Here is a 16085-nt window from a genome sequence, read left to right on the forward strand (position 1 = left end):
GGATTGAAAGCCTGTGGCCTGTGCAAGTTGGAGAATCTGTCAGGAGCTTCCTGGATGAAGCCAGGAAACTAAAAGAGCCTCTTCAGTGTCAGGGTAAAAAATAAGAAGTCTGTATTGACCCTGGTGTTGAGCACTGAATTCATAAGCCACCTTCACATGGTTTGTGGTCCAAGTTCGTACTACAAGTGTGGTCTGAATAAACCTTAAGAGGAGAATTTCGTTGAAGGTGGCCCTGAGTTGATAGGGACCAGCAGAAGTAGACACACATCCTCTCTGGAGGAGCTCATCTTCAATCCAGGTCTCAAATAATTCTTAAAAATAAAGTGTCTATGGAAAATGATCAGCTCACAGTAAAAAACCATAGTTTTTTACTACATCAGAGTGAGAACCAGCAGAAACACAGCTGCAAGAACTTCAGATTATTAGATTAGATTAGATTATTAGATTCAAAGCAATTGTTCAGAATGCAGCCCAAAGAGGTGGAAAATATGAAAGAGTAGTGACATGGAGAACAGAGGAACAAGGTACAACATACGTCTAATCACAGTTCCAGAAGGAGGAGAGAGAGTGAATGGAAACAGGCCCTTTTGAAAGAATAATAGCTAAGACTTTTCCAGAACTGTTGAGTGATGCCAGCCCTCAGATCGAAGAAGACCAACACACCACAAGCAGGAAAGTCATAATGAAACTGCAGTGCAGCAAAGAAAAAGGAGATCTTAAACACATCTGGAGGCAAAAGAGACTAACAGTAAGAAAAGATTTGGCTTGCTTCTGTGACCCTGAGTTAGTCTCTGTGGCTCCGTTTCTTTGGATGTTAGAGAGTCACCATACCTGTTACTCCAGTCCACCCAGATGTGGTTAGACGCATTCCAGTGCCACCCTGTAGAAAACTTATTTACCAGTACCTTACTGTAAATAAATTGTAGGAATTCTAGGTTTTTAATTTACTGTCTTCCTTGGTTGTGTCTACAGCACTAAGGAGATTGCTAGCCTTCGATTTTCTTCATCTTTACTGTGTCTGTTTAATGTAAAGTCAGTGAGATTTAGCCATCAGTGTTCTCCTTGTTTTTCGGAACAATCAGTTATTTTTTATGGGTGGGATGAATCAAAGACACAGCGCAGCAAGTAGACTTCAGGCTCGTCCCCAGATCTTTTCTCTCGCAATGTAAGAGAGCCTGCTGGAAGACATCCTTAGGTCTCTGTATTTCTCCGGCTTCCCGAGTCAGCGCACGCCCAGCGGCGTGCTGTGCTGCAGAGTGGAGCTGGAGAGGTTTAATGGTTCAGGCAACTTGGGCCACGTTACTGATTGCCCCTTTCAGATCTCCCAGCACCCATTAACATAAATATCATCTCACCGTTTTGGACAGGGGACACCACCCTCATGCACGTTAGTAATATGATGCTAATGCTTAACCCTTTCATTGCTCTCTCTGCTTCAAAGGCCTTGCCCTAATCCATTGATAGGGAGTCTGTTTGAACCTAGAGGAGAAATGAAAGGGTTAACTCCTTTTGGTTTTGCCCTTTGACCACTTCAGGATGAGAGGCATGATGAAATACTTTTCAAAGTCTTCAGTGGAAACACATCATGCATAATTGGAGCAAAAAAGAATAAATCAAAGCTTCCCCCCCCCCCTTTTAGTCTGGTAATTCATAATTGAAACCACATTGAGGTAAGAGTTGATAACTTCAAAACAACCAAGAAAACTGCCCTTTCTGTCAAGGTAGGGATAGGTAAGGCTACTCATAGCCAGGAGCTCGACAGCTTCTGTGTAACAAGCCTGTCCTCTCCTCTTTTCCTTTCTCCTCTGACTTCTCACTTTTCTGCTCTGGCATTATACCTTCATTTACATCAAATATGGATTGACTCAAATATCTGCTTAATTCTCTTCTTGTCACATGAAGTTGTACGTAGTGACATTTTAAAATGTCTGCTATGGTGAGGAATAGGGATTCTCTTCTTGTCACATGAAGTTATACATAGTGAGTAATAGGGATTAAATTTTGGATTATGCTGCTTTGAGCTTGATTCCTCCTGTCTGGAATTTGGTTGGTTTAGGTTGAAAGAGTCCTTTCGTTGGTATTAGAATGTGGTCTTCCTCACTCTTGATTTTATAATCTTCCTGTAGTTCCAGCAAGAACATTTCGGAATGGTTAGCAATGTGCTCACCAGCTTCCTCCACTTTCTGTATGGTAGGTAACCTTGACTGGAATGGTTTTGGTTAGGCTCATATATGACTCCCATGGCCTTTCTACTAAGGAAGCAAAACAGGATTGCAGGAAGGGCCCAGACAGCTTCCTCTGTGTGAGATTGCCAAAGGCACTCCTAGTTAGTTGAGTTTGAATCCCTTTCTTGAAGGAGAAGGCCCCTTCAAACTGGTAGTTGACTTTAAGCCTGGTTTCCCAAGACTTCTCTTTCAGGGGATCCTGACACCTGAACCCACATCTCCGTCTTGCTGGTTTGTTTGTTCACTACTAGTTCATTCACCAGGGCTTTCCAGAATAAGTGATGTGATAGGAGAGAACTTCTGGAAAGCGGGCATGGTGGCGTGACGGTTGTCATGGCTCTCGTGGATTACGTTAACAGTCTGGATCGCTCAGCTTCCGTGATGAGTACTTGTTTTAAGAGTGAGGAGTGGGCTTCCCTGGTGGCACAGTGGTTGAGAGTCCGCCTGCCGATGCAGGGGACACAGGTTCGTGCCCCGGTCCGGGAAGATCCCACATGCCGCGGAGCGGCTGGGCCCGTGAGCCATGGCCGCTGAGCCTGCGCGTCCGGAGCCTGTGCTTCGCAACGGGAGAGGCCACAAAAGTGAGCCCGCGTACAGCAAAAAAAAAAAAAAAAAGAGTGAGGAGTGAAGCGAGGAAGGGGGGGCGCGAGATGACAGAGGTATTTGGGCTCAATGCTGGTGCTCTGTCAGAATGACACACGCTTCTCCTCTTGGTATCTCCTCTCACCTTGGAGTGAACAGTTTCACTGAGCGTATCTGAGAACCAGCGTTCCGAGGTACGGCTGCAGGGCTTTGCAAAGCTGGGCTTTGCCTTTCCTCTGGTCTCTATTGCCGGGTGCCTGGTTTCATGCCCCATCTTGCCATGATGCAGATTTAATCAGGCAACAGAGTTAATTGCCGCATCGTTTGCTTTTTCCCTGGCAGAAGTCAGAGTCTTGAGTAAATTATGGAGGTTTAAATGTGCTTGATTTCCTGCAGAAAGTGGGGTCAGAAGGTCCCAGACTGTAGACACTCTCTTTGGTCAGCCAGCAGGGGGTCAGTTCTTAAAGGTATTTCAGAGGTGACTAAATGCTGTTTTTGAAATGTCCTTCTCCAGTATGTTTTTTTTTTTTCTGGGGGTTGGTGTGTTGACCTTACCCCAGCGGAGTGGAGTGTCTGCATGAAGGCGTGCACCCCAATTAAAGCTGCCTTTCTCCACGCTGTCCCTGGGCTCCAAAGGCAAATGGGATTATGTTTGCAGAGAGAGAAGCACCCGGCACAGAAGCCCAGCTGCAGATCAGCGTTTCCTATTTCTGACCTTCTGAGATAGAACATGAAGGTAGCTGTGTTAATTTATCAGTAAAACAATACTCAGGAAAAAGAAAGTTTCAAAAGAAATCAACAGAAGGCCAATCACGAGACTTAAAAAGAAACTTCTGTCATATGGTCTTTTCATGCTGTGGCTTTAGCCTGCCTGACTCTGAGGTCCCTCGTCTCTGCTCTCCTTCCTTCCTCCTCCCAGCCCTGGCCCTGGTGGAATCTGTCCCGGTCTTGGAAGCAGGTCTTAGGACGTGCTGCTCAGTTTGCCCTTCGGCTTCTTTGGCCAGCACTCTCCTACTTGGTCTCCTCCTCACCTCCTCCAGGGAGATGGAGGTGACAGTATGGACCTTCGTGTGCCCACGGGACTTCAGGACCTTGTTTTAGTACTTGTTATTTGCGTTATAATTTGTCTTTTTACCTAGCTGTCTTCCCTACCAGATGATGAACTGTTTGAGGGGAAGGAGTTTGTTCATCTTTGCATCTTTAACACTATTCTAGGCTTATAGTTTGTGCTCAGGAAATGTTGACTGAATGAATGAGCACCAGAAACCATAATGGTGGGAATGATTGCTGAGCTGCTAAATACCATTGTTCAGCAGACAAGAATATGAATTGGAGCGAGCTAGAAGTTTTTTGTGTTTGCTTTCAACTACCATTCATGGATTTCTGTGTTGAGCCCTCCGCTGAGTGCTTACGTGCATAATCTCATTTAATCGTCATCACCTTAAGAGGCAGGTACTGTCATGCTCTTCGTTTTACGGGTGAGGAAACTAATACTCACAGAAGAGGCTTTACACACCACAGTAAATGGCGGCATCCAGATCCCAACCCTCTATTAAATATCCTAATCCTACACTTCTTCAGAATACTTAGCACAATAAGATGGTTGGTGAGTATTTTTAAATGAATGAACTAAGTTGGAAATCATTTCAGAGCTCATGACGTCACTCATTTGAATGTACATTAACTGTTCACACCCATACCCAAAGAGGACAGAAAGAACGCGACCCGGATCATTTGGGCTTAACTGAATCATTTTCAAACAAGTTTTTCTTCAGTCGCACCAAGCACCGTGCTAGATGCTGGGTGTTAATAACAGTTACGGCTCCTTTTTTCACGGAGCTTTCAAGACAGTTAAAATATAATGAATAGGAAGGAAAAGAGAAAATTGAGAAAATAAAAACAGTATATTTGGAAAGGAAGAAGCAGAGGTAGAGAATCCAGGTAAACCAGGACCCCAGAGCATGGTAAGGTAAAGGTAGAGAGGAAGAAGGGTTTCATTTAAAATCTTGGTGCTGGAAGATACCTCATGATCGCTTAGCCTACCCCCACCCCTCTTTTGAGACCTGCAAAAAGTAAATCCCAGAGAAATTGCTCTTCCCACAAGGTCATCTGTTGGCTGCCTTTATCAAATGTTTGTATGTGCCAGGTACTTTACATTTGTTACCGATTTACTTTCATTAACAACATTTAGATTGTTAAGAAATAATAAAGACACGTTAATAAGTAATTATTGTGTTAAGTAATACCACCTAGAAAAGTAGTATTATTATCATGATCTTATAGATTCAGAAACTGAGGTGCAAGAGAGGCTAAGTAATTTACCCAGGTCACACAGCTGGCAAGTGAAAGAACCTGGGTTCAGATTAAGGACGTGTGACTCTGAAACTGACCCCAAATGTGCTGATTCACTTTTGAAGTCTTTTGCATCCACCTTGGTGGCATAGCCTACAGTAAAGTGTCGAGCTTGTAACATACTAAATGTATGCTCAGCGGCTTCTGTGTTGCCTCCACGTTCATCTCAAAGCCTGTTTTTTATGGGAAAGTGTTGGCAAGATTTCAGAGCTTGTTATGTTCCTTTACATGCCCTGTCTCCCCAGTATGCTGCCTTTTCTGCTTCTCCAGTCTTCAAACCCTGTTTGGTATGCAAGTGAGTGGTGTGGAAAAATTGAGCACCGAAGACAAGTTACTGTCTGTTTCCCACCCACCCGTTCCTTTGTCTCCTCCCCCAACCCATAACCATCCATTTCCCGAAGGGAGCTGGCATAAGGGATGAGACCAGATCTGTTGTCTTGCCAGAGACCCTGTTCCTTCTCCCTGGCAGCGCCTTGAAACCAGAGCTGTGATGCCTTTCAGCGGGGGTGCCTCAGTTTAAATTCCAAGGGATTCATTTTCTGAAACCAAGCTTTGCATCTCTCAGGGAATTTTCCTCTCCTTTTAATGTCATAGAGTCATGCAAGTGTGCTGGCATTCCCCACTTCTCCCAAAGAACAGACTTCATTTTGTTGGGGGTTTAATAGTTTTTCCTTCTGTGTAAGAGGTGTATTTACCATTTTAAATTTATGTGTTCCCTTTGTGTCAGTGTTATATATTTGGTGTGTTTTTTTATTCCATGTACCCTGTGAAATCATAGTGTTTGGGTGGGCCCTTACATATTGGCCCAGATTTAATTATCAAGGATAAAGAAAACCTCCAACATTTTTGTCTCAGAGAGAGCTGGAAGTAATAAGCTCTGGAGTTTCCCACAGTTCCAGTTTCCAGAGTCTATAAGTGGTGATGCTTACCCCAGACTCAGAGTTGGAGGAAGGGCCGAGAACCACCACATCCTGGTGTTCTGGAGCCAGATGGCCTGGGCTGTTTCCCACTTCTGTCACTAGCAGGTTATGTAACCTTGAGCGTCATTCACTATTTCTTCCTTCCTTTTTGGACTGGTAAAGCACATGATTAGACATCATTCACTATTTCTAGTCCTACAGTTTCATCATCTGTAAAATGAGAATAATAGCTATCTATCTTGGGATTGCTGTGAGGCTCAAATGAGATAATTTATGTAAAGCACAGTGCCTAACAGTTCAGTACTCAGTAAATCTTGACTGTTTCGACATCACACATTAAATTATTTTACACGCTTCTTTAAAAAATCTTTTTTTTTCTTTTCCATTGAAAATGGTGATTTTCAAGCATACGAGTATTATGTCGGGAGGAGTAGATGAGTGGGCTGGGATGGTGATAGCAGAGAGACCATGAACCTTAGGGAGGAATTGTGACTTAAGCACAGGGCTACTTCCTGACCTCAGTTTCCATGCAAGTCAGGAAGCTATGAAGAATAAGATAGGAGTATAAAATGAAAAGGTGTTCCTACAAAGGTAATTAGATGCAGGCTACAAACACTAAAATCCGGGCACCTTCCTAAGACTACAGCTTAACGCCAAAGCATGATGTCATGGAAACAAAAAGTCAGCGTTAAGAAGATAGCCTTTCCTATTGTGTCTCTTGGTTGTGAAATCTAATTATGGCCTGTTGTGGACATTTTGGCTTTAATATCCTGATTACATTAGGACTCCAGGAATCCCGTTCAGTCTCCTTGAGTTCCCATCCATGTGTATTCCATGTGTTTGTGTACATTTCCTGTCCCACACTGTTACATCTGGCACACAGCTGTTGTCATATACGTGGTGATGGGTGTCCATCAGTGATATGGATGAGGTTAGTGGGGGGACCTTGGGAATCCCAGAGTATGAAAGACTGTAGGGAGTGTAAGCAGCCAGAATAACAGATAGGTCATTTCATATTCAGCCTCCTCTTGGGGACGACGAAGTTAGGTCCTGGGCTTTTCACATATGAATGTGAATGTAATTAATGCCACTGAATTGTACACTTAGAGATGGTTAAAATGGCAAATTTCCTATTATATTTTACCAGTTTTTAAAATTTAACAGTGTAATATACCAAAAACCATTGTATACTTAATTATATCTCAATAAAGCAGATTGAAAATATAAGAATGCTTTAACAGTCGTTCCCTATTATCAATACAAAAATATCTTGTTTACATTGCTGCATTAAAAGTGACAATATTTTAATGGTAGCAAAGAAATTGAATTTTATTCATTACTTTTTAAACCTTATTTTGAACAAAATTTAGACTTACAGATAAGTTGTGAGAATTGTACAGTGAACTCACATGCTCATCACCTAGATTCACACATTTCATTGACTCTTTATGCCCAGTGTTCAGAAGTGATGTGCTTTGATATGGTTTTTGTTTCATTGGTTTTTTTAGTTGTTGTTGTTTTATCTTTTTATGTTTTTAAAATTCAGTGTACTCATTACTTATTTGGTCCTTTCAATCTGAAAATTTGCATCTCATATCTTCTGTTCTTAGAACTTAATTTCTTTGACAGTTTTGTTTCTTCCATATTCTGTGTTTTCTTTTTCAGGAGCCTCCTATTAGATGGATGTTGGACCTCCTGTATTTTCTCATCTTTTCTGTCCTGTTTTTCATCTCTTTTTGTTCACCAGACTGCAATACGTCATCATCTTTATCTTTCAATACTGCCTTAAAAAAAAAATTAAGCTATCATATTTTTAATGTTCAAGGGTTCTTCCCTATCTTTGATAGACCTTTTAAAATAAAAATAGCAATTTATTCTTATTTCATGGGTGGAAAAGTCTCAGAGGATATGAAGTTATTTAAATTTCCTTCTGCTTCTTCTGTTGTCTGTTTCCTCTGAGTTCCTGTTTTTCTCTTTGTTCATTTGGTTTCTGTTGTTCATGCTGAAGATATTCTTGAAATGTCTGATTCTAGGATCTGTTTGTGATTAAGAGGGAAGCACTAAAAACCTGATCAGAAGGGTTTTTTTGGGTTTTTTTGTTTGTTTGTTTTTCACAGTTCATCCATTTAATAAACGTCTGACAAGAACAAAGCTAGGTGTCAGAAATCTAAAGACAAGTAATCTAGGGGTCTCTTTTCCCAAAGAGGCCAACTATCTGATTGTAACAAAAAAATCTAAGCAGGGGAAGGGCAAGCTGAATGGTCAAGTACTGTTGCCATTCACACTCAAATCTCACTGAGAGGGTATTGCCATGTTCTCTTCTCCTATGGGATCCGAGGTGGTTTCTAGGTCAGACTGAGGTCTTCTAGGGCGCAAGGGACAGGGTGGGGAAGGCCCAGGGTGACAGGGCACGTCAGGGTGTGTCAGACGGAGAAGGCGAGCGTGTGCACTGACACAGCAGTTCACCTGGACACATGATCAGAAGTTTTTTGTTTAAGGGAAGCTTGTTGCCCGAGGGCTTCACTGTAAGGTGGTGGAGCTTCGCTGTAAGGTGATGGAGCTTCGCTGTAAGGTGATGGAGCTTCACTGTAAGATGGTGGAGCTTCGCTGTAAGGTGATGGAGCTTCGCTGTAAGATGGTGGAGCTTCGCTGTAAGATGATGGAGCTTCGCTGTAAGATGATGGAGCTTCACTGTAAGGTGATGGAGCTTCACTGTAAGATGGTGGAGCTTCACTGTAAGATGGTGGAGCTTCGCTGTAAGATGATGGAGCTTCGCTGTAAGGTGATGGAGCTTCGCTGTAAGATGATGGAGCTTTGCTGTAAGATGATGGAGCTTCGCTGTAAGGTGATGGAGCTTCGCTGTAAGATGTTGGAGCTTCACTGTAAGATGGTGGAGCTTCGCTGTAAGGTGATGGAGCTTCGCTGTAAGGTGGTGGAGCTTCGCTGTAAGGTGGTGGAGCTTCGCTGTAAGGTGGTGGAGCTTCGCTGTAAGATGGTGGAGCTTCGCTGTCAGGTGGTGGAGCTTCGCTGTAAGGTGATGGAGCTTCGCTGTAAGGTGGTGGAGCTTCTCTGTAAGGTGGTGGAGCTTTGCTGTAAGATGGTGGAGCTTCGCTGTAAGGTGGTGGAGCTTCGCTGTAAGGTGGTGGAGCTTCGCTGTAAGATCATGGAGTGGCAAGTAAACCACATGACTGCCGATGTTTTGGGATCTGGAGGAAGGCAGAAGGCCATAGAGCTCATCATTCAAAATATAGGCTTTAATTGCATTTTCCTCTCGTCTGTGCCTGTGTTTCCATGTCTAGAGCTTCAGTTTCCTCAGAGGATAAATCTCCCTTCTCTAGCTCGGGCAGGGAAGAAGAGTAGTTTTCTGGCTGAGTGGGTAGGTGATGGGGAGGCCTGTGCCCTGAGTCCGTCGCTGCTCCTTACAGATATTTTAACTAGTCCTCCTGTTTTCAGCCCCCTCCTCTTACTCACAAGGGCCCACTGAGCCTTTGTGGGGCTACAGTTGGGGCTTGCTTGCCTTGTTGCTCCCCCTACCCTCCGCCCACCTTTTGGTACTTGGGTTTCAGCTCTCCCTCTCCTGTGCTGTCATCACTTCTCCAGCCCCTTTCCATCTTTCAGAAACACATTCACGCTGCTCATCAGCTGCTGTCTCTGCTCCCATTTCGTTGTCTGGGTAGATTTATATCTATTAACTGCACTTTTATATGTATATCTATATATATCTATTAACCCACTTTAGTGGGTTTGGGGAGGGAATGAAGATAAATGCATGTGTTTAATCTGCCATGTTTGACCAGAAATCTCTTCTCAGCTGCAAAACTTCTCTGCCCCTTGTTCAGGGGTATCAGAGCCAAACTTAATTAAAGAGCATCAGCACAGATTTTGAGGGAAAGACTTTGAACAGTTGCTTGGCCCTTGGATTGGTCATGGGAAAGGCCATCAGATCTCCCATGTTCAGGTTTATTGGTGACGCTGGGAAAGAGATCAGCCTCATTGTTACTAGATCCCTCTCTGACCCACATTCATGTGCTCTCTTGCAGAAATGGGGCAGTGTGAGCAACCCGCTCTTCCTACCACTGATACCGCCACAGTCTCAAGGTTTCACGGCCATCGTCCTCACCTACGACCGAGTGGAGAGCCTCTTCCGGGTCATCACTGAAGTGTCCAAGGTGCCCAGTTTATCCAAGCTGCTGGTCGTCTGGAATAATCAGAATAAAAACCCCCCAGAAGGTAAGAAGGGAGGGGAGACAGTGCATTCAGGAAAGGCCTGGTTTGGGCGTTAGCGAACCCCGCAGCTGGGTCGATATTTGGATGGCCAAATGATTTGCATCCTTTGGTTTAAAATGAATTTTCCTGCTCTGTCAACAGTAATGCCATTTCTGAGACAGCATGACCCCGGTTTTCTCAATCATCCCATCCTTGTTCTAGGGTGGCCCGTTTAACTCTAAACCCACGGCCTGCTCTGTAGCCGCAAGTGTTTGAGGGCTTAGGAATCATAGGATCAAAGGCCATCAGCCTTGGGAAAACAGATCTCAGCTTCCCTCGGCCATCTCAGCTGATGTGTTTACATGAAAACTCAGTTTAAAAGGCATTAGTTTTCTCCTTCCTTATCTCTGCTCTGATACTGTGCTCTTCTTCAAAAAGAACAGCCTCACCTCCGATGGGGAAAGTTAGCAAGGCACGCCCTCCCGGGCTTGAATCAGTTCCTTAGAGTGAGCCCTCTCTGGAAGTTCCCACCGGCTCATCCTTAATGGCTCTGTTGCTTGCCTTGGCCACCCCCGTAATCTGGAAGCTAGGGTTGAGGGCTGTTTGATTCACTGGATTTGTTTTTAATTCAGGACGCATAGAGTACGTTCCACCTGCATTTTGTTTCTCATTCAGTCCGTCTATTACTGATCCTAATCCCAGGGACTTCAAAGCTCCTGCCCTTTATAGCCTATTAATGCCAGGAAGTTTCTGATGGATTAGAGCAAGGAATGAGTTTGAAGTTTGTAATGTGCACCACTATCACCGATAAGGTCTAGTTTATTGCCTGACAGTAGTATCTGCACTTTTTATGGCTGTTCTTGTTTAATTGGTTATACTGAAGTCAGGATAGTCAGCCCTGGAAACTCCCGGTAGCAGATCCGTAGTCTAGGCTGGGAGAAGAACGTACTTCTGTCTGTGAGGCAAATCAGGATTTCAATGTCCTCCTGAGACATTTAAACAGTTTTACTTGGTGGGACTTTTGTTCTCTGAGAGAATCAATACTTACTTTCTATATTCAGAGAGCCACAGTTTAGTAAACAAAGTAGCTGTTTTAAATGAATAGCATGCCCATAGTGTGCCCTGAAGCACACTGCCTTTTGTATTATTATTATTAACTATCTTTTATGCCAAGTTTTTTTCCTCCCAACATTTCTGGATTTTCTTTTTTTTTTTTTTGACTCTCAGTAAAGGAGGAGGAAAGGGGTAGAAGAAAGCGGAATGTGTTGGCACCAGGTACCATCTGAGAGGGAGAAAGGGAGGAGGACGGGACAAAAGGAGCAGCGCAGGGGTGGTCATGGGAGACCCTGGTCCACCAGAGTGAGGGAGATCGGAGGTACTGCGTTGCTCATTCGTCTCTTCATTTATAAAGGAGAGGTCGTGTTTTCAGAAGCAAGGCTGCGTGTCCCGTGTCCCTCGTGGGACGCGGAACAACTCTGTGTCATGCTGCAGTCATGCTCCTGCACGCACGCGGAGGCCACCAGCTTTCAGAGAGCCTCCACCCTCACCCCGCCCTCCTGCCCAGATAGGCAGTTCTGTCCTTAGAAAACTTCATTAGCCCCTTCGGGCTTAAGGTGAATCAGTTATTGTAAATTTGAGTCACTTCTTTGGGGCAAGTATCATTACAAACTACGAGAAAGGAGAAATCTTTTTCTTCCTCCTTGGTCTAAGCCCCTACATTGGCATAACTAAAAGCAAGAGCACAAACCTAGGTTTTGGAGCTGGGTGTTCAGTTTTAATTTTTGGTACACCCTAGTAAAGTGTAGTGGTTAATTCTATGACCAAGAGTTTAGTTTATTTTTGAAATATTTTGGCTCTAGAGAGGAAAGACAGCCCTCAACTGATGAGGCCCTAATTTTGACACGGTTAGGGACTGGACCAGCTTTTTTCTAACAGTGGTTTTTAGGTCAGGGCTCCAGCTCTGGTGACGTGGTTGTTAAGGGAGAACGTGAACCATGTTTACTCTTCTGTGGGGTGTTGGTTCAGTTGGTGAAGGCGGCTGTCAGCTCTGGCCCTCGTGCCAGCAGAGGCATCTGATTTTTCATGTACGGCATTAGTAACATATATATTTTTTAAAAAGCAAGTCCAAGGCTTTGAAATATTAGAGGCAAAAGTGATGTTTTCCGCTCTCTCTACATTTACTAGAATAAATATTGTGGCTAACATGCCTGCTGCTGGGAGGGTTAGTGTAGGCAGAAATTGCCCCCTTCCCCCCGCCACCAACCTTTTTTTTTCACTCTGCGACCCAAGCAAATACTTTTTTCTTTTTGGTTACATTTAAGTCTAAATTGCTGGATTTGAAGTTTAAGTAAATACTTAGACTAGGCAATAGAAATTTCCAGCAAGCTTTCGTCACGTTGGTTTTGAGCTCTGTCAGAAGAAAAGGCAAGCCACTGCCTTCCTTCTCCCCGGCTCTTTAGTTTCCAGGCTTGATAGATATAAAGGTTGTTAGGCTTGGCCCCTGGCCCCTGTCTGAAGGAAACTGTTACATTGTACATTTCAGATAGGTTTAACTCAGCCTTCTGTTTTAATTGATTTCAGTTTTAAATTTGAGTTGATCTCAAGGAACCCCCCATCCTGACCCCAGCTTCAGATTGGGACTCTCATAGTTCTTAACATGCAGGATGGGATTGGCTGAGCATTTCAGGATGGTCACCTCGGAAGAGGCAAGCGAGAAGTAGAAGCAGCAGCTCTCTTCCTTCGAGCTGAATCCTGGGACCTGGGGAGGGAGGGGCCTGGGGACCGGCTGTGCACCAGGCAGCTCTAGCACTCCTGGAGGGGGCTCGAGATTTGTATGGAGATAATCTGATCATTTAGTTGGTGGATCTGTGGTTGTGTTTGTGACAGTGATCGCCAGGATGGGCTTTGGGTCATCGTCAGGCAACCTGAACATTGTGTAGTGCCTTTGCAGAGTCGGAGAATTCTTGCTCACGTGGCTCTTGGCATCCAATTTGGAGAAAGCTGTTAATCGGTACACATTTTTTAAAAATCCTTAACGCGAGGAGTTCTTTTTCTCCTTCAAGCTGGACTAAAGCTCAAAACTGTAAAGTTATCAGGTCAGCTGGTTCAGCTGTTTGCTTTTCATAAATTTGGCAATGTGTTTGAGAAATCTTATTTTTCAGACTACTTTGTGTGAATGGAAGGTGACATTTCTGTTTGCCAGCTACAGATTCACAGGATGAGACACAGGCTATAATTCATGTGGTTCCATTTAGAATTTCAAGAAGTAAAGAAAGAGAGCCCATCTGGGATAAGCAATGTAGCAAGAGGCTGAAGGTTTCTAGCTGTGACACTGTTTGCTTCTGCACCCTAAGGCGTCACCCCGTATTCTTCTGCCTACACCTCTTCAAGTTGTCAGAGGGGAGGTGAAGTTCCTAGACTTCACAAGAATCCATCTGTGCAGATGAGAATGATGTAGCCTTATTATAACCATGCAGTGAGTACCTTTTATATCCAAGGAATAGGAACTGTGCTAAGTGCTTTACACATATTATCTCTGCTCCTTATGACAGACCTGCAAGGAAGCTGTTATTCTTCCCATTTTACAAAAGTGAAGCTCACATTAGTTGAGTAACTTGCCTCAGTCACAGAGCTGCAAAATGGCAGAGCCAGACGTGAACACAGGTCTCTCTGGATCCAAAGCTCATGCGCTGCGCACTAGGCCCCACTGTATCTATTCAGATTGCCAATTAGCGCTCAGAAAATCGTCATGCTTTGTCAGTTCTCTAATTTGGGATTATGCAGATGAACCAGGTCCTTATCAGGGGCTCAAGGAGAGGCAGAAGAGTAAATCTATTCTTTTGAAAATACTTAATGGAAAGAAAGAAAGAAAAAAAAAAAACCTCTATTCTTTCTCACCTATATTTTTCTTTCCTACCTCATGCTCCTGTCCTATTTTTTAATTAATTAATTTATTTATTTATTGGCTGCATGGGGTCTTCGTTGCGATGTGCAGGCTTTCTCTAGTTGTGGCGAGCGGGAGCTACTCTTTGTTGCGGTGCGCGGGCTTCTCATTGCGGTGGCTTCTCTCGTTGCGGAGCATGGGCTCTAGGCGCGCGGGCTTCAGTAGTTGTGGCACGGGGGCTCAGTAGTTGTGTCTCACGGACTCAAGAGCGCAGGCTCAGTAGTTGTGGCGCACGGGCTTAGTTGCTCTGCGGCATGTGGGATCTTCCTGGACCAGGGCTCGACCCCATGTCCCCTGCATTGGCAGGCGGATTCTTAACCACTGAGCCACCAGGGAAGTCCCCCTATTTTTTTAAACAGAATCAAAGTCCCATATCAACATTATCTGCTTTAGGGCAGGGAGTAATTATAATGCTTATTCTTTGCTTGCTACCCTCTTATCTCTGTATTCCACGGAAGGGATGCTAAAGCCCGAGAGAAAGGTAGTTCCCTTTCTTAGAGGCCTATTTTATTTGAAAATGTGAAAACAAGGGCTTCCCTGGTGGCGCAGTGGTTGAGAATCCGCCTGCCGATGCAGGGGACACGGGTTTGTGTCCCGGTCCGGGAGGATCCCACATGCCGCGGAGCGGCTGGGCCCGTGAGCCATGGCCGCTGAGCCTGTGCGTCCGGAGCCTGTGCTCCGCAACGGGAGAGGCCACAACAGTGAGAGGCCCGCGTACCGCAAAAAAAAAAAAAAAAAAAGTGAAAACAAGAAACTGGGAATTCTGCTTGAAGTCCTGTCTTGTAGTAACGATGGTTCATAGACAGCTGGACCATTGGGATGGAGACTCCTTTTGCCGAAGCTGCCTTTGGCTATCCAGCCCCAACCCAGAACAGGAAGAGGTAATCGCATTTCCAAAAGAGCCATGATTCATTCTGCATTCCCATCTGCACCCCGTATCATCCTCTTTGGCCTTCATCACCTTCTAAAACTTCCCCATCAAAGACTTTCTAGAGGCAGGTTAGTTCTTTATGGACATTGTCTCAAGTAATTTTAGGATATATGCAGGCGAAGAATGTGGAAAGCTGTCGAACATGCTGTGCACACTCCCTGAGTGCAAGTCCCGATCTCATCCCGGGTGGAGGCACATCTACACTTAACCCAAGCAGCTAGCCTGTTTCCTATAGGTACTGCAGAAAGAGGGGCTGTTTGTTGCCTTGTGAAATTAACATGGCAAAAGTTCCACGTTCTTTTGTTCCGCTAGTGTGTTAGGTTTTCTCAGTTCCAGAGGATTAATGGCAGGGGTTCTGTTCCTCTCAAAGTAGACATTGAAGATACATGCTGAGGACACGCCCCTGGCTTGTCAGAGTAATATACCAGATCTGACATGTACCACTTTGCCACCGCTATCTAAGGTTCAGAAATATCCTTTGGTCTGTAAATAGACTCAGACTTTCAAGGGAAAGCACAGCTGACACTTAGTGGATGTCTGCTAGGCGCCGGGCGCCATGCTGCTAAATGCGTTACCGTTCATCCTCACACCTTCTCACGTGTGAAGGTGGTGTTCCTCTTCCATCTTCACAGTCAAAGACACAGGCAGAACGTGATTGACTTGTTCAGGATCACATAGCTGGTAATGGATACACCTGAGATTTGAAGCTCTTTCCAGAGACTGTTCTTTCTGTGCAGTGTTACTGTCCATACAGTCCTAGGACCTCAGAGGCATCTTGTTTGGTCTCTAAGGTTAGTGCATTTCAAATAGAAGTGCACATTGTGTTGCCGAAGGCATTTCATTGCATCAGAAAATTCTTACCTATTTAGAGTGTAAATCAATTTCCCTGTAACTTCCACCCAGCCATCGGTCATGGTTCTAACTTC

General features: G+C 44.5%; 1 protein-coding gene across 3 annotated transcripts in view; it reads left to right on the forward strand.

The window, feature by feature from the left end:
• EXT2 (exostosin glycosyltransferase 2) overlaps positions 1–16085 on the forward strand; it is a 119939-nt gene that overhangs the window by 63944 nt on the left and 39910 nt on the right. For all 3 annotated transcript variants that reach the window (XM_019948020.3, XM_033860490.2, XM_073808797.1), the window contains one exon: positions 10120–10309. In XM_019948020.3, the coding sequence (XP_019803579.1) occupies positions 10120–10309 (190 nt within the window). The remainder of the gene's footprint in view (positions 1–10119; positions 10310–16085) is intronic.

This window comes from Tursiops truncatus, chromosome 8, assembly GCF_011762595.2.
Source record: "Tursiops truncatus isolate mTurTru1 chromosome 8, mTurTru1.mat.Y, whole genome shotgun sequence".
Taxonomy (NCBI): Eukaryota; Metazoa; Chordata; class Mammalia; order Artiodactyla; family Delphinidae; genus Tursiops; species Tursiops truncatus.